This window comes from Dromiciops gliroides, chromosome 1 (genome assembly GCF_019393635.1).
Source record: "Dromiciops gliroides isolate mDroGli1 chromosome 1, mDroGli1.pri, whole genome shotgun sequence".
NCBI classification, from domain to species: Eukaryota; Metazoa; Chordata; class Mammalia; order Microbiotheria; family Microbiotheriidae; genus Dromiciops; species Dromiciops gliroides.
The window spans coordinates 583,701,583-583,725,287 of NC_057861.1; the positions used below are offsets into that span (position 1 = coordinate 583,701,583).

Here is a 23,705-nt window from a genome sequence, read left to right on the forward strand (position 1 = left end):
GCAGCTAGGTGGCACAGTGGATAAAGCAACGGCCTTGGATTCAGGAGGACCTGAGTTCAAATTTGGCCTCAGACACTTGACACTTATTAGCTGTGTGAGCCTGGTCAAGTCACTTAATCCTCATTGCTCCACAAAACAAAATAAATTTAGCCAGGCAACAGTTAATATTCTAGATAAGGTAAAGTGGGAAGGGCCAATAGATGAGCTGAGTTTAAAACCAAAGAGCAGGTTCTGTGAGCATGAGTTTTCCTAAAAGTTGATAAGTAGAGTCTGGTTTACAATAAGTGATTGTAGAGAGGTTGACTAAATGAAAACTCTTTAATCACACACACACACACACACACACACACACACACACATATATATATATATATGCATATATACATACACACACACACACACACACACACACACTTTGCTTCTGAGAGTTGCTGTTAAAATGGAATCCATGATTGGTGGGGAATTTTGTAATATGAATCTAGACTATTTGACATGAAATCTGTATCATTTAATGGGACTTATAACCTTTAAGTGGATCTTTAAAGAAGATGCCAGAATATCTTTCTGACTGCAGCTATCTTTGTTAATAAAATACCTAGATTAGTTGTGTCCTGAAATATCTTTATAGGGTAATTAAAGGAAGTGGCTCTGGACACTTGTACAATTATTATGATTTTTACAAAAGAAATTTCATTAGACATACAAACTGATTTGTAGACTCCAAAATGCAGGCTGTGATCAATAAGTCTTATTTTCTTCCTGGAGGGGGTCACTACCTTAGAGTTGAGCTTAGATGAAATCCTGCCTCAGGAGACAGCTATTAGTTGGAGTGCTGTTTTCCTGGTTAAATAAAATGCTTTTTACTCTAGAGGTTGAGAGAACATTGCATCACAAATGCTTCCATAGTAAACATCTCAAATTGTGCTCTAAGTGCAAGAGTTAGAGAATTTTTATGAGCTGCTCTTTAGAGAGAACACTCTTGAAAATGCATTTACCACTACAACAGCTTTAATGAGCAGGAGGGTCTGGTACCTCCACAGTCATGCAATCCTGTTTTTATAGTTAGAACACAGTTGATTTTGAATTGTTCCCATTGCCTATAATGCTGTCTGCTCTGCTGTAATTTGGATCTAGCCATTAGTGGAAGGAAAAAAAAATATTTTAAATCCAACTTTTCCTTGAAGACAGTTTATAGATTGACACACTATACTGAAATAGTTTCTTACTTAGTTTTTTTTTTTTAATTTAGTGAGGCAATTGGGGTTAAGTGACTTGCCCAGGGTCACACAGCTAGTAAGTGTTAAGTGTCTGAAGTCGGATTTGAACTCAGGTACTCCTGACTCCAGGGCCGGTGCTCACTGCGCCATCTAGCTGCCCCCTTACTTAGTTTTAAATAAAAGCATATGTTGTTGGAAATTGTTTTTCTCTCAGTGTTTTAAGTTATAGATGAAATCATTTGTTTAGTTTCATGATTTTCAAACAATGAGTGACAGTGACCCATTTTGACTATTTTCTCTCTCTTTATTTTGGTTAGATCAAACCGAGCTCTGATAAATGTCTGGATTCCCTCTGTTTTTCTTCGGGGGAAGGCTGCTAATGCATTCCATGTGTATCAGGTGAGCACCTTAGCACCTTCTTAGGTAGACTTTGTAAGGGTAATTACAGAAAATCAAAACTTCTCCAAGGCTATTTTATTGTTTTTCCTATTTCTACCATGTATGATCTCTCTGTCTTAGAGATAACATTAAATATATATGAATCAGCTACACTTCATTCTCTGGCTCTTTTTTTCTCCTTTCTCTCTATCCCCCAACTTCCTCTACTCTAAATATTAAACTGTAGAACCCACTACAGGAAGTATTTTGTCTTAATTTTTTAGTCACACAGTTCAGGCAAAAATTTTAACATAATGAAGAAAAATTCTACCTCTACCTGAGCTTGCTGGAAACCATACTGTTCTTGAGTTTTAAGGGAACAACACATTACAACAGCAAGATCTTCTACTCTTGTGAGTGATAAATGAAGAAATGAATATAAACTTCATAGATTCTTTCCTAAGGTCTAGTAATAGTGGAAGAATAGAATTGCTTCATAGTTTGTACTTTTAAAATTGTCCTATATACTTAATTTTTTTCCCCTTCAATACATTGAGACTGTAGTGCTTGGAGTTCTCATCTTTCAGGATTGATTTGTTTTTAGAACGTATTATCAGTTGATCCCTGGTTATGATTGATTGATTCTTCACATCCTGTGTTATAACTTGGTTTTTCCAAACTTTAAAACACTTTCTCTGGTAGCTTTCAAGAGTTCTATACTTTTATGAACTATGTGAAAAATCTTATTGCCTACCATTTTTCTTACTTGGATATTAAATAATAAATGACTATAGCTACCTGATAATTAAGATGCTTCTCCTAAATTACTCACCATACTTGGTATTTTGGAACAGGTTTTTTTTTTTAAGGGAATGCACACATTGTATGAATAACAGGTTTAGGTGCAGCTGCATATATATCCAATTTGAAATCCTGCTGATAGAAATGGGTTTTTTTTGGCAAAGAAATATGCAGGGGAAACTTATTTTATCTTTCATGTTCAGCTAGGCAACAATATCACTATAATAAAAATTGGAAAAATCTGAGCTCTGGTTTAAAAAAAAACAAATTAGAGAAAGCAGATTTCCAAATATCCTCTTCCTTTCATTTCTTCCTTTTCTCACCCAAATCCTCAAAACAAAACAAACAAACAAAAATACCCCCCAGATCTTCTCCTGTCTGGATCTTTTCCAGTTCTGCTTTGAGGTCATGAGAAAGCTGCAAGGTGTTGCTTGGAAAATGAAAGGAGAAAGCAAACACTTCTATTTTAAAGTGAAATTAGAATGTTCCGTCACCCTAGAGGCTTCCATGACCTTTAAGAACAAACAAACATTTTTTATTCATTTTTCTTTGCCATGAAGATATTTGGGAATTTTCAGCCTTTGAAAGTCAGATCCTGAATGAAATGGATACAGAAAATATGTAGTTGCCAGGGAGATGGTTTCCACAGCACTTAATAGCATTAAAGCTACCTCACTTCTGTTTTTTGTATTCAGAGCTTTTATAGAGCTTTGTCCATCCTTCCTGAGTTTTGAGTATGCAACCCAGATTTAAGAGAATAAGAGAAATGCCAGTTACTAAATAGCTTTTATTACTGTAAAAGTGTCCCCTTTAGAATTTTGATATCTTTTTTTGAGGTTGTAAAGTCTTGTCACAACACCTTTTTTTTGCAGTATTATTTTTGTCCTTTTTCTAGCATCAGTAATAGTTACTAACATCAGTAACAGAATTATTGATTATTGTGTCTGATCAGTAATTGATAAGGCTACTCAGTATGTTTTTAGAAGCATATTGGAAAACTTTGCCTACATGTGTCCTTATTTCCAAAAACTGTACCTGTGTAGGGTGCAAAAGAAATGACCTCAAAACATCAGTGCTGGCGTATGTTTATCCCAAAGTGTACTGCAAAAGATGCTGTGCCATTGACAACTCTGGTTGTATTTAATTTGTCCCTGAAACAAATGGGTCCCTTTTGGAAGCAAATATTATGGTTTTCAAAATTGTATAGAAGTAAATGTTTGTTTTCTGAAACCTACATTCCATTTGACAGTGTAGGTAGGGCCAATTGGAATCATTATCTGCCTACAGTTCCTCTGTGTGATGTACTTCAACATTTTAGTATGGCTATAACAAATGTTAACTTCTGTTGTTTTCATTTACATTTGCTTAGTAAAACTCAGTTTACTTTTTTAAAAAATGTGGCCATGATTTCTGAAAAGCATCTCTTTCAGCATTAGCTTCCTTCTCTGGAGATAACAGAGAATCTTTCTTAAATATTATGTATGTTAGAGAAGACCTCAGTATTTAAATTCTGGAAAAAATAATTAAATGACATCATTCATTTTGAAATATTTGTCCTAGCTCAACGTATTTATGGGTCTTGGGAAAGTGACATCTTTTCCCTCCCTTTTAATAATAGATCCCAGAGTGTATAAGTAGGATGTGTTTTTTGGGTCAGTTGATGGTGTTTTTGGACATTGCATTTTGGTTTTTCTCAAATATTCCTTTCCAAGATGAAAGATTTATCCCATAGACACTTGTGTTTTATTTTACCTAGATTTCTCCCTTTTTATAATTTGTTGGTCTGTAGCTAGGCAGATAAAGAATTCATTAAGCAGAAAAATATGAAATTGAGTTTGATGCAGAAATTTGAAAACTAATGGTACCTCCAGGAGTTGGCATAAATCTTTCTTTCCAGGTGGGTTCCATTCCAACTTAAAAAAAAAAGCAACATGATTGAGGCTTTAGTAAATCTCTCTCTTGTTTGTGTTGGGTCCCTTCTGATGTGACTTTTATATTTCACGGGGGTCCTAAATCCAGCTCCGGATTTAATTTGCCATTTGGGTCTTTGATTTCTCTGTTGCTTTTTTAGCCAGCATTGGCTGGTTTGTGTGCTGTTACGATAAGATAAACTAGGGCAAAATCCGTCTTTGTTCTTGCTATCACCCTCCTCAAGAACTTTACATCTAGCAAGCTTGGGCATCCATACACCTCTGGACCACTTAGTGGATTACAGTCAATAAACCTCTAGCCTATCTTTGCTCTTCTTGTAGCTTCTGGAATTGGAAAACATAAGGGAATAGGCTAAAAGGGTCTGTTTTCTTTGCTTAACTGAAGGGGCATTACAAATAGCTGTCTCTCTGTTTGTCTCTGTCATATTTTTTAAAATCTTACTAATCACAAGAAAATTGTTTTTTCCTTAACAGATTAGGAGTTGGGGAAGCCATTAAGCCTGACTTCAAATAGAAATATTCGTTTGTAGAATAATTGCATGTTTTCTGTGTAGTATATGAGTTACCTTTTACTCTTCTTCCTACTTTAGACCACCTCATTCAGTTTGCAAATTGGGGATAATCATTGTAATACCTACCTTTCAGGAAGGTTGTGCAGAAAGCACTTTGCCAATCTCACAGCCTTTCACAAATGTTATCATTGTTATCCATTACCAACTGCTGCCAGTACTATATGTACTTATCCAATAACCCTTGCACCCCCTACTTCCTCTCTACACCCCACTGTGTCGACTATGGTTTAAGGATCCACTGAGTCTTGCTTAGACTACTGTTATATTTCAGAAGTTCCCTACCACCTACTACATTATATATAAGCTGCTTATCCTGGCATTCAAAGCCTTCTACATTCTGGCTTCCATCCGAATTTCCAGACTAATTTAATTCTGCTTCTGTCAGTGAACCTGTCAGTCTTCTGCAACATTTCTCATATCTGCCTCTTCTCTTCTCACACAACCACCACTTAATTAGTTTAAGCCCTCATTAACTTTCTTTCTCTTTTTTTTGCGGGGCAACGGGGTTAAGTGATTTGCCCAGGGTCACACAGCAAGTAAGTGTCAAGTGTCAAAGGCCGAATTTGAACTCAGATCCTCCTGAATCCAGGGCCGGTGCTTTATCCACTGTGCTACCTAGCTGCCCCCCCCCCCCCAGTAACTTTCACATAAACTATTTCATTAGCCTCTTAATTGGCCTTGTGTTTCCTCTCATCTGACCTCTATACTGTTGCTAAAGTGATTTTCCTAAAGCACAGTTCTGACCATATCATACCTGCCCCTGTGTTCAGAAGATTCAGTGGTTCCTGATTGCCTCCAGGATAGAATAGACTCTTTTCTTTGGCATTTAAAGCCCTTTACCATCTGGTTTCACCCTATCTTCCCAAGCTTATAAATTTGCTTCATATCTCTATTATGTTATAGCCAAACTGGCTTAATTGCTGTCCTTCATACCCGATGTTTCATTTCCCATCTTAGCCTTTGCACTGGTTTCCATCCTTCCCAGGCCTAATAGGAATACACCACTTGCCTAGAAGGCCCATAATGGATACTTAACACATGCTGATTGGTTGACACAAACCTCAGAGTACTAAGAATTCTGAGTGGCATGGAAGAGTTGATAACTAGAGAAAGTTTCATGAAGGAGGTAGAACTTGAGGTAGGCCTTGAAGAACTCAACCAGTCGGCATATTTATAACATCTCTTTTGGTGGTGGCAAAAAATTGGAAATTGAGGAGGTGGCCATCAATTGAAGAATGGCTGAACAAGTTGTGGTATATGATTGTGATGGAACACTTTTGTGCTGTAAGAAATAATGATGGGAATGGGTTAAAAACTGATAAGAACTGTTGTAAAGTGAAGTGAGCAGAATCAGGAGAACATTGTATATAGTCACAGCAATACTGTGAGGATGATCAACTGTGAAAGATTTAGTTACTCTGATCAAGACAAGATCCAAATGAATTCCAAAGGACTCATGATGAAAAATGCTGTCTACCTCCCAAGTGATAACTGATGAACTGAGTATAGACCAAAGCATATTGTTTTTCACCCTGTTTTTCTTGCATTTAAAAAAAATTGCAACATGGTTAACTTAGAAATGTTTTACATGACTTCCCATGTATATCAGGTATTGTTTGTCTTTTCAATGAGTGGGGAGGGGCTGGAGGAAGAAAGAGAATTTGAAACTCAAAACAACAAAAAGAATGCTAAAATTACTTTGCATAGATCTTTCCTTTGTACTCATCTCTGTGTTGCATCATAGCTGTTGTACACAGATCCTATAACTGTAAGTTTCTTGAAGAAAAATTCTGTCACGTCTTTTTTGTGTGTTTGTTTTTTGCGGGGCAGTTGGGGTTAAGTGACTCGCCCAGGGTCACACAGCTAGTAAGTGTTAAGTGTCTATGGCCGGATTTGAACTCAGGTACTCCTGACTCCAGGGCCGGTGCTCTATCCACTGCGCCACCTAGCTGCCCCCTGTCACATCTTTGTAGCTCACTGTTTGAAATATATTAGGCATTAATAAATGTTTGCTGGATTATATTAAAAGATGCATGTTGGATATTAATTTCAGGGTCTCTACTTTGCATTTGGATTTCAAGTACGAAAGTATTTGCACCTTCTGAGTCTTCTCCATCAAAAATAGATGAACCGGGGCAGCTAGGTGGCACAGTGGATAGAGCACTGGCTCTGGAGTCAGGAGTACCTGAGTTCAAATCCGGCCTCAGACACATAACACTTACTAGCTGTGTGACCCTGGGCAAGTCACTTAACCCCAATTGCCTCACTAAAACAAAAAAACAAAAATAGATGAACCTATGGCTACTTTTGTACCATGCAGATCTAACAGGTAGCCTAGTATGTAGCTTAGGGCAATGATATGCTCAGCTTTTCCCAGACTGAGTGTGCTACATGCTTTCACCAGGCAATGCAAGTACAGCCAATATTGCTTTCATATTTCCTTATGAAATTCCTTATTTACATATTTCCTTAATTGATCATAGAGAGCATAGTACCTAATAATTTAATGAAAAGTTTCGATAAGAAAGGGAAGACATTTTAATGAAATAATGAGAGAATTCAAGATGAATACCTCCAGCCATATCTTTCTCTATTTTGCTCAAATGAAGTGTGCTTAATCATTTTCATAGTCTTAGATATTTATGAGGCTTTCTTAAAGGTTATATAAACATCTTTCTCCCCATTGCTCAAAGAAGAGACCTTTTAAAAAATATTAGCCAAAGTAGACTCCAGGATAGGTCGCACTACAGTGACAATAGCCATGCATGTAGACAGTACTTTGATGGACCCTTGACCTCATCAGTGTAGATGGTCCCTCTCCTGGTACAGATAACAGCACGTCCAGGCTCCCATATCCTGCACAGTTCTAATCCATGTCTTCTCATAAATCTTTCTCAGAGGATAAACCCAAAGCACTTGGAGACCTTCCTTTGCTTCTTTTAATAACTGAAGGTTTGCAGGAGTAGCACGTGGCCTCATTGTCTTGTACCAGTCATTGAGTTCAGAGATCCATGCCATCAACAGGAACTAATTACTAAAGGAGAAACAATGGATACCTTGGGATTCTGTAACCACTCCAACTTGGACTATATATTTAGGAAGCAGAGAACAGCTGTGTATAGTATGATAGGCATACATATTGGGAGAGCAGATTTCACAGGGGTCACAGAAAGGTTAGATTAGAATCCATGGACAAAATTTCTTCAGGGAAAGTAAATCCATGGGAAGTGAGAAACTCTTAAGAACTGAGTTCTGGTTAAAAGGACAAGATGAGAAATCCTATTGGAGATCCTCTATCCAGCAAAGATCTGCAAGGACAGCAAATGGAGCAATGATAAAGGAGACCAAATAACATTTACAGCAATTCTTCCATCCAATTAATTGAGGACATCATAAGAAGATAACCAAAAGCCTGTGAGCTCTTGGAAAGGGGAGGAGGGGAGGTAAAAACCATTGTAAGCTCCAGTAAACAGGGTCTAAGCCTGTAGGAACTCTGAATGGAGTCCAACCTGAAGCCTTCAGGAGTTCTTAGTGGGGATGTACCAGTGTTGTGTGAAACTGTGACTATTGGAGCTGAAAATGGGAATGAAGCCAGCACCGGATAGATCACTGCATAGGGAGACAGAGCTGGGAAGTTCACTTAAAACTCCAAGAATAGACAGGGCCATCTCAACATCCATTTTTCACTTTCTCACATAAACTTGCATGTTTGTTTCTCTGGTTGTGATTGAATGAATTAAAGAGATTTATAGCCTCGGGGAACATCAGGAAACTATCCTTGTTCCACTGCAATATATCAGGCTTTTTGGATCATTTTAATAAGCATGAACAGAGCTGCTTGTGTTTAGATCTGTGATAGAGATCTTTGGTCTCCTAGAGTAGATGCCTTTACCAACCATATAGTAGTAACAGATTTTTATCTGACTGTTGTGACATCTTCATTAAAAATACACTATTGAAATTGAGTAGATACTGATCTTGAACAGAATAGATTACCAGTGAGAAACCACTTCTATTGCCTGCTATTCACTGATGAAGTCAAACTTTTGTTCTGGCTGTAGGAAGTAAATTGGCAGCAACGGGGACTATTTTGAGGTTCCAAAGAGAGAAACTAACATCCACAAAGTTGAATTTATGGATCACTTGTAGCTTTCCTCTCCTCTCCTCTTCTTTTTTCCGTATCTGCATACTTAGTACCATGCCCAGTACCATAATAGGTGCCTAATAAATGTTTGATGATTAATAGATTCCTTAAGGAAATGGACTTTTCTCTTACTTTTCGCTGAGACCTCATTTTTTATATACAGAAATGATTCGTTGTTAGTGGAGGTATTGATGGTTTTTTAGTTCAGTTGCAATTCTCTCTTAACAAAGGCATGAGCAAGAGCTAGTTACCTTTAATCTAGGACTATTACTACTTTGCAGATAAATATAGTTCATCACATCAAGTGCTGGATGGGGAAATATAGATGAAGCTTTGTAAATACTTCCACATATCAAGTCAAGTCAACAAACAATTATTAAATGCCTACTATATGTCAAGCAGGCATTGTGCTAAGCTCAGGAATACAGTTTGCAATCACTTTATAAGTATGGGTGTTTAGATTCAGCCTTTAAACAAAATTTTTTTTTTTGGCAATTTTTTTTTTTTTTGGCAATTCAAGTAAACTGAACCTTCAATTTGAGGATGTTGCCATTAGAGAGCAGTAGTACATGGTCACCAATTCAACAAAATTTTTAAAAAAATTCTTTACTAACAATTTGTTTACTGTTTACCAGGCAGGATACTCACTTCTGAGTATGAAAATAGTTTTATCCTCAGTAAGTTTATATTTTACTGGAGGAAACATGTACATGGATAAGTAAATGCAAAAGAATTCCAGGGGCAGGGTAGGGAGTGGGGAGGTAGGGTTCTGTCATCTGAGATCAGAGACTTTTGGCTGAGATTCTTTTTGTGAGCTCTCAGAGTTATGACCTTGAATTTTTCACACCTTATTTAAAAATAAAAACATAACTGTGAAAATAGCCAAAATTGAGCGATATTATTATACTAAATTTCACTTAACCTCAGCATCCTAAGCAACTTTTTTTTTGGGGGGGGGGAGAGATGAGCAATGAGGGTTAAGTGACTTGCCCACAGTCACACAGCTAGTAAGTGTTAAGTATCTAAGCAACTTTCTAAGCCCATAAGTTACAGATTAGTTGTTGATCTACATCACTGAAGGGAATTGCCACATGGAAATTTCCTACATAGGATGAAATCTTGTTCTCAATCTCTCCCCATTTTCCAATTACTTAAATTCAAATAAAATCCTATGTATATCTTATGATAATAGAGATGGCTCTGACTTCTTGGACACCAGTGACTCTGGAGGAGAGAGCAAGGTTGATTGACTCTGAGCTATGTTGCTCTCTGCTTCACTCAAATCCAGTTCACTTGCAAGTCAAGACATCACCTTCATGATGTCATTGGTCTTCTTCTAGAATGAAAGACAAACAACAAGAAGGGCCACATCAGCAAAGTTTTGTATTACTTCTCTTTAGCTGGAAGTATTTGAGTGGATTGTCAGTTTTGGATCATGATGTCATAGTGTAGGGTCATGTAGTCCAACCACCTCATTTTACAGATGAAGAAATTGAGGTCTAGAAAAGTTAAGTGACTTGCCCAAGATCACATAGATAGTAAAGTGGCAGAGCTCAGATTTGAACCTAGGCTCTTTTGATTTCAAATCTGATTTTCTTTTCATTGTACCATGCAGCCTCTAGATCAGTTTGTAGAGACATATCACCACAATTTTGGCTACAAGGTAATGTTTGTTTGTTTTTTTAAGTCATAGTAGGGGGCAGCTAGATGGCACAGTGGATAAAGCACTGGCCCTGGATTCAGGAGGACCTGAGTTCAAAATCCAGCCTCAGACACTTGATGCTTACTAGCTGTGTGACCCAGGGCAAGTCACTTAACCCTCATTGCACCCCCCCTCCCCCAATGTCATAGTGATTTGTGAAAATCTTCTAGTAATGTGTATAAGGGATTACAATTTGAACTGATGGAAACAGTGTCTTTTTCCATGAAATCATGGTTCCTGGAAGCACTGAAGTATATTTAATTGTGGTGCTTTAGGAAAACTGAAATTAATCAGTTTAAGGCACAATTTCATGTTTTTCATTAAATGTTAGTATTCACCTCCTTGTGCCAAGCCCATTTTTGCACATATATCCTCACTGGTTTGTATCTATTTAAGTTACACTGTTCAATCATTACCAGGAGTCAGAAGCCCTTTGAGATAGTTGGTTTCAATGTTCAACTTGATTCAGCATCAGAATGCTTCCAAAATGAGTATTTTCTAGTATCCCCATCCATTAACCAGAAGAAGAATGATCAGAAAATCGTACACAGAGAGCATCTCCTCTCTGGTTTCCGGTTTCTCTCTTTTATTTTTCTTTCTTTTATGAATAAAAAAGGGAAGGATCTGAATCAAAGTTGTCATAACTCCCATGGATGTTGTTCCACAGTCTGGAAGAGGTAATTTTCAACTCTATTCTGAAAGCATGAAAGGGTCGACTTCTCTTTTGATCTGTGACTTGGCATAACTTGTTTAAATCGATATCTGTATCTATATATCTATACCTATTTATATCTATTCATCCATCCATCCATCCATCCATCCATCCATCCATCCATCCATCCATCCATCCGTCCGTCCGTCCGTCCGTCCATCCATCCATCCATCTATCATGCTTAATCAAATAGCAGGGTCTCTGCTAAGCAACATTTAGTACTTCGTAACTTTCACAAAGTATCTTACTAAGGGTTCTTCAGAAACTTTTATGAAATAACTGTTATCTCTCTTTTTTTTTGGGGGGGGGAGAGGGCACCGAGGGTTAAGTGACTTGCCCAGGGTCACACAGCTAGTAAGTGTCAAGTGTCTGAGGCTGGATTTTGAACTCAGGTATTTCTGAATCCAGGGCCGGTGCTTTATCCACTGTGCCACCTAGCTGTCCCCACTATTATTTCTTAAAATGAAAATCTGGAACATAATTTGAACAAGGACTTTGGATGGAGATTTAACCTTATATTGTGATGCTCTACAATTGGAAAGCCCCACAGAGAATGCATCATGGATATGTCTAGTACTGTCATTACAGAGGAAGGACAGGACATTCTCAGACATCTGACAAGCCTTTAAAAACAAAAGATCCAGAGACCAAGTACTTAAGCTATGAAGATCTCTCACAGGAGGAACCTAGGACACTAACCTGATTGTTGGTTCACCATCAGAAACCAATCCTGCTTTTACTCTGTCTTCCTCCTCCTGTAAGTTAGACAGTCCTCTCCTCTTTTACAGGATGAAGAATGAAATTTACAATCTAATAGAACATTTCACACTGCTACAAGTTAGACTAAAGCATGAAAACAGAGGGAGTCAGTAGTTATAGATTGTTCTCAAGAAATCTCAGGGAAAAAGATGAGCTGGTAGATTGGCTGAAATCCCATGTGTACCCTTTTCTCTGTATTGTGGGTCTGAAACTCCACAATCTTTCTTCCTTCATACTTTTTATCTAAAAATGATTTGTTTTTTCCCCCCATGGAGGCAAGTGGTTTGTTATTAAATTGATACCATCTTTGGAGAATAGATACTGGACTAGATTATATAAAAGAAAATCTTATTTGTAAATCCTGACATGGAAAAGAAGTATTGAATGCATTTCAGAATATAGCTTCTGAATCTTGGAGAAAAGTACATTTTAACTTCTTTTCCAATATCTGTCTCCTCTTTGATGGATGAATTCAGGAGAGCTTTTAATAGCTTATTACATTGTTTAAAAAAAAAAAAGATGTTTGGTATGCTATGAAAGTGTGGCTTTGGGGTACCTTGTTCTTGAGTCTGTAGAACTAACACTGCTATTCTGAATTGGCCTCTCTGCTTTCTAGAGTGGATGAATACTGAAAATGAAAGATGTGTGCATATATGTCCCCAGGGAAGGAGCTGTTACTTTGAGAGTTCTTGGTTTTTGAATCGGAAACTAAGCCTTGGGGGGAATAATTGGTAAAGTTTGTAGTACTACCTTCTTATCTCTGGGCAACTCAAGAATATGCTTTAAGTGAACTGAGAATCACCTAAGGAAATGTACTGTTTCCAAAATAGTATATACATTGTTATGAAAATAAGATAGTATTATTATTTGGAAACACTAGATTTTTATAGCCCCCTGAGATTTTAATTATAGACTTATTTGAGAAGTTCTTTTCAGTCAAGTATTTCTGCTAGTTTTCAAATAGGTTTGTACTTGATCCCTCTCTGTTTCCCATTACCCTTCTCTCTCTTCACTATCCTTGCCCTTTGACCCCTTTCTACAACATTGTCTTTTTTGCTTTTCAACCCAGTTACTCTTCCAAACAAAAAATAAAAACCAAGCACACATGGGGGAAAAAAAACAACAAACAAACCTTAAAATATCAGTCATTTTCTGTCCCACAATGACTGCAGGAGTATAATTATTTTTATGCTTGCTGATTAAGATATCCATTTTTCTCTTTTTTGGATTATGGGTATTATAAGTGGGAGGATGGATAACTAGAAAATACTCCCCATCTAGATCTACCATTGGTTGCAAAGTTTAGGAAGAAGAGAACTGATTCTTCTCTGGTTTCTGCCATTTTTTCCCTCCAATGGAAAAAAGCAAACAAAACATTTTGTTTCTCATTAATGATAATGATAGCACTTATCATTTACCTAACACATACTATGTGTCAGGCATTGTGCTAAACACTTAACAAGTATGATCTCATTTGATCCTTACAACAGCCCAGGGAGGCAGGTGCTATTATTACCTCCATTTTAGAGTGGAGGAAACTAAAGCAGAGGGAGGTTAAGTGACTTAAGAAAGTATGTTTAGTCTAGTCCCATTCCCTGAAACACAGTAACTGTGGCACGAAGACAGAAGAAGTCAGTGACCAAGTGTAGTACTTGAGGTCTAAAGGAATGATAATAGTCCAGGAATTCATAAACAGATACAACTCTGCTTACTTGTGATCAATTAATTAATTGGTTTGTTTTTTTTTTCATTGAAAATGTAAGTTTTATTGATGCTTTGTATGTTTTACCTCACAATCATTTCCCAAGATTATACCCTACCCCTCAATGAATCATCCATGTTAGAAAGAAAAGTTAAACAAAACCAAATGACAAAAAAATTGGATCTGTCAATAAACAAAAGCCCCCTATATTTCTACTAATAGGGGGGGAAATGTTTGGTCATTTCCTGCAGCTAAAACTGATTGCATCAATTAATCTAAGTTTGGCTACATTTTGACCATGTGATTGATATATTTAAAGATGCCTTGGATTTTTTTTATTCTGGACCAAGTGTCTATATCACAAGTTGGCATATCTCTCTATTGTATACTTTGTTTTGATATCAGTGTATTATAACTAAGTAATTTCTCTGTGAGCATGAACTGCTTCTCTTCCTTAGATCAAAAAGGTCTGTTACAATGGTGTATTTATATGGTTTTGTTTATATTTTCCACTGATATTTCTAAACTGCTTCCTGGTTCCTCCTAAGGTTGTTTCCATAGCATGTCAACGATATTGCTTGGGCTTCAGTTGAGGGACTTTGATGATGCATTTTTGGAAATACCTTTTCCCCCTTGACATAATTACATTGTCACTACTAATACCATTCATAATCAACTTTCTAATAACCAATTATTTTTCCTCCAAGAATTCAAAATAAATATTAAGTGGATGGTGATATTTTTGTGCTTAAAAATTAAGCATCTTTAATGTTTCATTTCACCAATTGCTATAAAACCATGTTAATTTTCCTTAAGTTAAAATCATCAGACTTTTAAAAAGCAAAATATATGCCAATTGAAAATCAACAGTGAATACTTACTCATAGAATGTTAGAGGGAGAAAGAAACTTAGAGATCTTCTATTCTCCTCTCATATGTGTAGATGAAAAATCCAAGGCCTAAGAAATGACATACCTTATTTAGGATCACACAGTTAATTGGTGCCATAGCAGTGGTTGGATACCAGTTCTCGACCCCTGGTCTATTGATTCTTCCACTGTGCTGGGGATTCAATGCCAACAAGTGTGTTTCCTGAACAAAGTCAATAAGACTTTGCACTAGAGACAAATGATTTGTTTTACTCAGTTGCCTTTTTTTTGAGACCATGGGCTTAGATTTTGCATTTCTTTCAGCATCTAATTGTGAATTTATTAAGTTTTCTTCACATTTCTGACATTAGACCTGAGGAGAAATGGGAGATTCAGTTATAGGATGCCCAGGGGTTCCAGGAGCCCTGACCGACCACAGCCACATATCAAGGGGTCAGGACATATTATGTTACAGTGGTCTAGTCTTGAGAAATTGTGAGCCAAAGTGAATGGGCATGTTGGGCTAGAAGATACTCTACGGATATAAGTCCAGATTGGAGGATATATGTGTGTGTGGGTATGTATGTATATATTTATATATGTGTGTGTGTGTGTGTGTGTGTGTGTGTGAAATAATGGGGTTCTGGGGGACCCAATGGTACCCCCACTCGAGGGCCTAACTCCAGAGCCTTGCCTGACTTTTCTTAAGGCCAGCCTAGAGTCAGTAGAATTTCAAAGGAAGTTAACTCACCTTAAGACCACCCTTAAGTCATGTCAATCAATGGACTTGAATGTTGCTGGCCAATTAGCTTGGATCAAGGTGGAGTGACCCACCTCTACCTGAGACAGGTTAAAAACCCTGAGGGTTTTTAAGAGGGGTCGCTCTTCTTTTTGCACACTCTTGCCTCTCCCATGCTGCCCTCTGGCTTTTGCTCTCTATCCTAGGTATGTAGGGCTTCTAACCATGTGCTCTCACTTTCCCTGACATTTAGTATGCTTTAATAAATGCTTAATGCCCCAAACTGGTGCAGTAGCCTCTAATTTCTACAGTAACACTATATTAGAAACCTCAGCTAAATTTCCTAAAACTTGGGACAGAAATAGACACCCCCATAAATTTTTAAATGATACACATATATATGAATGTCTACATAGTTGTTTTCATATTAGGCTTTTCAACCATTTCCCTTTGCTCTAGCCAAGCAAGCCCTGGGTTCTAGGCTAATTTTGCCCTTCCAGTAATGTTCATCTCGACAATTTATATAAAAAGTATGTTAGAAACTCTTGGTTGGAACCTTTGGCTTGGTTTTAGGCTCAGTGCTTAACCTCAATTTCCTGTCTGCCTGCATCTGACCTCCATAAGTTGCTTTCCTTCCAACACTTCTTGTTGAAATTTATTATTGACTTCTTGCCTTTTCCTGATCTCTTACAAGTATGTGCTCCTGTGCTTTTCTTTGGCGGCTCTCAATCTATGAGTTAGATGATTATATGCCAAGGATGTTGTAGAGGAGACTTCTGATTGGGTGAGAGGTTGGGATGGTTGATAATCAAGTTGTATTAGTGTATCTTTTCCTTCACTTATTTAGGCCATGAAATTTCTTTTCAGCTCTAAATTCTTTGATTCTATAAACTGACTCTGACCCTTGGCACCAAAAACTTCCCTATGCCTTTCCTTTTCCTTCTTACCCATTATGTAATTCTTGCATGAAATGTACCCAGTATAATTGATTATTAAGGGATGGAAATCAATGATAAGAGAGACATAGTGGGGCAAGGGAGCAAGAAACTTAAAGAACACTGATTGAAGATGCTTCCCTTACCAGTACCTTCCAGCCTCTATCCTATCCCAGCTTTACCAGGCCATTCAAGTTCTGTTCCTTGCCTTAATCTTAATTCCTTTGCCTCTCTAACCCAGGCAATGGAACAGAGCATGGTGCCTAGTGTGGAGAATCCATCATCATCCACGGATTCCCTTAGGCTCAATGCCAGGAAAACCTTAGAGGCTAAGGCTGCACACCTCTTTCTTATGTATTGAATTAGGGCACAGTAAGTTTATCTCAGTGCCAGAACCATGCAGGGTAAAGCACCATTTACTAAAGAGAGAGTTGGTAACCTATAGGGTCAAATACTATATGCAGTTTAATGTTTTTCTGGAAAAATAAGAGAATGGGTTGTTTTTATTTATGGAGTTTTCATCTAAATATTTTGGTCTTTGAATTATACTCTCCTTCCCCTATCTTTCCCCCCTACCTCCAAATTGCTTAATAGCCCTTTCTTCTGTTTACCTAGGTATATGGACGCACATGTACATATATGGTAGTCTTGACAATTTTGAAGATGTTTGAAATGTCTGTCTCCCTTTTTTTGGGAAATGCATTTGTTCTAAGGTATCTAAATGTCCTTAAAGATCACTGGATTTTGGAGTCAGTACATTCCTTCTGTGTTTTTACTACTTGAATAGCCATGGTAAACCATTTCACCAGTGTGGTCCGTAGTTTCTTTCTTTTTTTTTTTTTTTTGGTGGGACAATGGGGGTTAAGTGACTTGCCCAGGGTCACACAGCTAGTAAGTGTCAAGTGTCTGAGGCTGGATTTGAACTCAGGTACTCCTGAATCCAGGGCCAGTGCTTTATCCACTGCGCTACCTAGCTGCCCCCTGGTCCTTAGTTTCTAAATGAGAAGGTTGGATTAGATTATCTTTAAAGTTCTTTCTAAGTTTATATACATGACCCAATGAATCACTCATTTGATTTAGATTTAAGAGCTATTAGCCCATTTCAGCATTTGTGTGTGTTTTCCCAAGGTATAAGGTGTGTGCTTTAACATACATAGATAAACATGCATGTAATATACACACATATCCTCTTTATCTTTATAGCATAAAGAATTTTTCTGTTAAAATTTGTCTTTTTATAAATCTCAATAAATTTTATTCATTTTTCCTCTGTGTTCTTAAGTTGAGTTGTTATTTTGAGAATTATTTCTTCTGAACAACTCATATACACATTAATAAGGGATAGAGTTCTCTTCTTTGAAGTTTGAGAAGCATTGAAATTGATGTAATGAATTATTTAGGCAAGGGATACTGCTTAAAACAGTGAATTCTGTATCCCTGTAGATTAAAAAAAGCCATTTTAGTTCCAACCTTTAAAGGTTATCTCCTTATGTTGAACACAGCAGCATCATGAGTGACTGTGAATCCCAGTTTCATGCGAAAGTAAACACCAAGCAAAATGCTGTCAGACTGCCTTTGAGTGTTTGGGTTTGGAAGAAGCAGCCAGTCGCTGAAGGTTTGGAGGATGTTGTCAGGGGAGGGCAAAGATAAATTTATGAAAAATGTGTAATTTACTGATTAGAGTCTGAGGAAGTATTGAAGGATAGCATTACAGTAGTCAGAATAAAAGAAGATGAAAGTATAAATGAGCATTAGGAAAGGTAGGGTTAAGATACTAGACTCATTTGACCCAATTGTGAGGCAGACTGTAGGTAGGTGTACAGGCTGAGAGCCAAAAAAGGGAAGAAAAATAAAGATTTGGAGAGAAACATTAGATACTTTAATTCTTGAGAATAGGATTGAAGATGAAAAATAGAACCACATTTTGAAAGCTGTAGTGTTTTGGATGGGGGTACACTGCTAACCAATAGTTGGGTCTGTTGCATTTATACTTTGGTTCAATCTGTTCAGGAACCTAACACTTGGATACCAGATTTAATTTTTCTATATTTAAGAGAAAAGAAGAAAGAGCTGTAGCATTAGAAATAAAAGTATTCCTGTGTTTCTCTTAAATTGCCCATCTATGTTAAACAAAAGTATATCATGAAAATTTAAGAATTAAATTTTTAATGTTGAGACCTTTAACAAATTATAAATATTTATCTATTATACTCATGGTGGCATAATCATGATAACCAAAAACCACAGATTGTCTTCAGACTTCATTTTAGTTACTAATCTAAAATAACTCTCTGACCAAATATTTTACCTGACTTAGACAAAGAAATAAATTCACCAAACATGTATTAAGTACCTGCTTTGTACCCAACCTTTTGCTGGACTCTGGAGATACAAGGATAACTGAAATATTCTGGAACCTCAAGAGACATACATTCTCCTGGGAGGGAGGAAAGAGTATGTGTATGTATATGTGTATGGGTGTGAATATATGTATATGTATGCATGTATATGTGTATGTATTTACACATATACACATAAATGTATATATACATACATATTTGTGTAGGTATATAAGTATATATACTTGTATATACACATGCACACATTATCTGTTTATGTGTATGTATATGTATGTATGTATGTATAAATCTGTGTGTGTGTATATATGTAAAGTATAGTAATATAAGAAAAATGAAAGAGAGAAAGGGCTCTAACAATGGGAATGATTGGAGTGATGGCACCTGAATTGAGCCTTGGATGTGAGTGTCATGATTCCAAGAAACAGAGATGAAGAGGAGCTTCATTCCAGAAGTATTTCATGTGAATGTATGGATATAGAGTATGAAGTTTGGGGAATGACTGGGATCCTGGATTTGCAGTTAGGAGGGACTTTGGCGCCCAATATTCTCATTTTACAAATGAGGACACTGAGAAGCCCAGGGTAGTAGGTTGTCCAGGGTCACTAATAAGTGTCTGAGGAAGCATTTGAACTCAAATTTTCTGATTCCAAGTCCAGCTCTCTATTTGTGGTACCATGTAGCTGAAAGCATAATTACTCTGTGGAGTTTGTGGAGAGGAGTAGATTTACTGAGATGAGGGAAAATGAAGTAGTTTGAATTTTTAAAATTGCTACATTTTGTTTTGACACAATAAATACTTCCCCTAATGACACGTGACCAATCTCATATTCACTGAGAAAAGTGTTTTTATTACCCATTATTAACAGAAGTGAAGAATGTTTTCTTTCCCCTTTTTAGTCTGACACTTACTAACATTAATAATTGCATTTGGTCAGAGTCTTGTTGCCTCGCCAGGATGACTTTATTTTTACAATTATAGTCTTTGTATATACCACCCTTTTGATCATTTACCTTGCCTTGCATCTCTCCATACGAATCTCCATATTTCTGAGTTTTTCATATTTGTTATTCCTTTGAGCCCAGTAGCATTCCATTACTTTTATATACCAAAATTTGTCCATTGATTTACAATTGTTGGGCACATATTTGATTCCAGGTTTTTGTATCATAAATAATGCTATACTAAGAAAGTTTTTTGTACAGATGAATATTTCTTACTACCTTTGTTAAAGGATATGAAATATTTAGAATTTTTTCTTGCATAATTCCAAATTATTTTCCAGAACAGTTGAACAATTTCACAGCTTAACCAACAATAAATGAGTATGTTTTTTCCTGGCCCCTCCAACAATGGGTTTTCCCAACTTCAGATATCTCTGCTACTTTGCTAACCTCTCTGAGCCTCAGTTTCTTCATTTGTAAAATGAGGAAGTGGACCATATGACCTCCGAGATCTTGTCCAGCTCTTTATGATCCTGTGCTGTTATGATATATTTTTGTTTTGTTATAATGCACATTTTTATTATTAGCGATTGTGAATTTTGAACGCGATTATTGGGAGGAAAGTCTGTAGCTTTCAGAACTCCCCACACCATCCATCCACATACCTCCAAATAATGCCAGAAGGTGATTATTGATGTTATTTCTTCTTTTGAAAATTTTTAGGGGCAGCTAGGTGGCGCAGTGGATAAAACACCAGCCCTGGATTCAGGAGGACCTGAGTTCAAATTTGGCCTTAGACACTTGACACTTACTAGATGTGTGACCCTGGGCAAGTCACTTAACCCCAATTACCTAAAAAAAAAAAAATTGTTCATATCTGTTGACCACTTGTATATTGGATGAATGGATCTCAATCATATTTCTATCAATTCCTAATAGATGTGGATGTCAATGTTTTATCAAAGAAATTTAATAGAAGTTACTTCCCTCAATCTGGTTTTTTCCCTTTAGATTCTAGCTTTATTGATTTTACTTATGTGAAAGCTTATAAATTATATATGTATACCTTACCAGTTTTCTTACACCTTATTTCCTGACACATACTCTTCAATCTACTGATACAGGCCTCTTGGCTGTTCCATGAGCAAGATATTCCATCTCTCAGTTCCAGGAATTCTGTCTGGCTGTCTTTCATTCCTGGAATGCTCTCCCTCTCTGCCCTCTATGATTTCTGTCAAATGCCAACTAAAATCTCACCTTCTACAGGAAGCCTTTCTCAAACCCTATTAATTCTAGTGCCTTCCCTCTGGTAATTATTAATTATTTCCTATTTGTCCTATATATAGTTTGCTTTGTGTGTATATATATATATGTTTGCATGTTTCTTCCCCTTTATATTGCAAACTCCTTGAGGGCAGGGACTATTCTTTGTTTCTTTTTGTATCCCCAGCATTTTGCACAGTGTCTGGAACATAATAGGTACTTAATAAATGTTTATTGATTGATGTTCATGTCATTTCTTTTACTTTCTATTATTTCTTCTAGTCTATATCTGGTTATGAATTCTTCCCTTTTAAATGAAGTTTTAAAACATACAACCTTCCTGACTTTTTTTCATGGTGTGTGGAAAACATATGTAGGTCCTATTTTATTTCTGTAAAAATTGTTTGAAGATACAAATCATATGTCATAAGTGTGGTATGATAGGTTAGCTCACAGATATTTAATGTATTTTGTTATCTTAAGTGAATTTTTCTTTCTTTCTCTCCTGGTTTTTTTTTTTAAGTAATATACAGAAAATCTGATTTTGTATCCAACTTTGCTGGTTATTTTCTTGATTAATTTGTTCATTGAGAGCATTAATTGTAATTTTAATTCTTTCCTCATTTTTCCTATGTTTATACTTCAACCTCTTTTTCTTGTCTTATTGCTATAACTAATTATCAAATAGAAGCGGAGAGATAATAGGCATCTCTGCTTTATCTTTGATCTTACTGGGAAAACTTCTTTGTTTCTTTATTATAAATAATTCTAGCTCTTGGTTTTTCTGATAGGATTTTTTTGTCATATTAAGGGAAGGCCTTTTTATCCTTATGCTTTACAATTTTAAAAAATATAAATAAATGCTATACTTTGTCAAAGAGCCATACATCTTTAATTATTTTTATTATTAAATTAACTTGTGTTTATAATTTTCTTAATATTCAAGAATCCTTACTTTTTTGGGGGGGTGGGGCAGTGAGGGTTAAGTGACTTGCCCAGGGTCACACAGCTCCTAAGTGTCAAGTGTCTGAGGTCAAATTTGAACTCAGGTCCTCCTGAATCCAAGGCTGGTGCTTTATCCACTATGTCACCTAGTGGCATTTACATTTTTTAATAAATCCAACTCTTCCTAGTTTGAGTAGAGGGAATATATTTTGTTCATAAAAGAATTTTGGTAAGGAACCATCACTTTATTTTTGTAAACATCATATGAACCATGAGTTACTTAATTTTTTATATGTTTAGCAGAATTAACTTGCAAATCTATTTTGAATTAGAGCTTTTTCCCCATTGAAAGAGAGTTTAATGATTTGGTTGAGTTCTTTTTTGGAGATGAGGTTGTTTCAATGTTCAGTTTTCTGTTCTATTCTTTAATCTGTTTATTCCCTCCTGTAATATAGGTGTTTTATATACATGTAAATACTTATCCATTTCATTTATCTTTTCAGTTTTTTTAATTATTCATTTATAACTTTTCTAGTTTTTTTAATTGAACAGTCAATTCATTGGTTTTCTCTTTTTTTCTTTTATTAATACGTTTTTTAGATATATAAATTTTCTCTAAGAATTGCTTTGGCTGGGAGCAGCTAGGTGCCACAGTGGATAGAGCACTGGCCCTGGATTCAGGAGGACCTGAGTTCAAATCCAGTCTCAGACACTTGACACTTACTAGCTGTGTGATCCTGGGCAAGTCACTTAACCCCAATTGCCTCTCTCTCTCTCTCTCTCTCTCTCTCTCTCTCTCTCTCTCTCTCTCTCACACACACACACACACACACACACACACACACAAGAATTGCTTTGGCTATATCCCATAAATTTTTGTAGACTATCTTATTAGATATCATTAGCAGCAGCTGGGTAGCATAGTGGATAGATCCCTGGCCTTGAGTCAGGAAGATCTGGATTCAAATCCAGCCTCAAATACTTACTAGTTATATGATACTGGGACCATCACTTAATCTCTGTCTGACTCAGTTTCTTCAGCTGTAAAATGGGGATAATAATAACACCTATGTCTCAGGGTTGTTGTGAGATCAACTATTTATTAAAAGAAAAAAAGGCAACTAGCACAAGTATGTCTGGCACGTGATGGACACTTACTTAGTCAGTGCTTATTCCCTTGATTATTATCATTGTTGTTCTTTCTTTGATTTCTTCTTTGACTCACTGAAAGGACTGAAAGAGTAGCCAAGAAGATGGTCTGAGAGGCAGAGATAGGCATGAAGGTGGTTCATGAAGCTTCCTGGTGGGTTATTGCCATACTTAATGATAGTCCTGGCAAGATTCTATCTAAACCCACTGCAGTTCCTGTGACAAATAAGAAATGGGTCCTGAGGCAGGCCCCTCTGGGGGGGAGAACTAGCAACTTACTCTTATACCTTTTTTCCTTTTTTCTTATTGCCTTAATGGAGATTTCTCTCTCTCTCTCTCTTTTTTTTTGGTGAGGCAATTGGGGTTAAGTGACTTTCCCAGGGTCACACAGCTAGTAAGTGTCAAGCATCTGAGGCCAGATTTGAACTCAGGTCCTCCTGAATCCAGGGCTGGTGCTCTATCCCACTGTGCCACCTAGCTGCCCCTCTTTGTCTTTTTTTTTTTTAATTATCATTTGGCATATTTTGCGCTGTTATGAGATGGCAAATGGTAATTTGATTTAGCTACAACTTCCCCTTTGACTAT

General features: G+C 36.7%; 1 protein-coding gene across 1 annotated transcript in view; it reads left to right on the top strand.

Moving 5' to 3' along the window:
* SNX29 (sorting nexin 29) overlaps positions 1-23,705 on the top strand; it is a 673,154-nt gene that overhangs the window by 444,301 nt on the left and 205,148 nt on the right. The window contains exon 18 of the mRNA XM_043964582.1: positions 1,535-1,616. Coding sequence (XP_043820517.1) covers positions 1,535-1,616 — 82 coding nt within the window. The remainder of the gene's footprint in view (positions 1-1,534; positions 1,617-23,705) is intronic.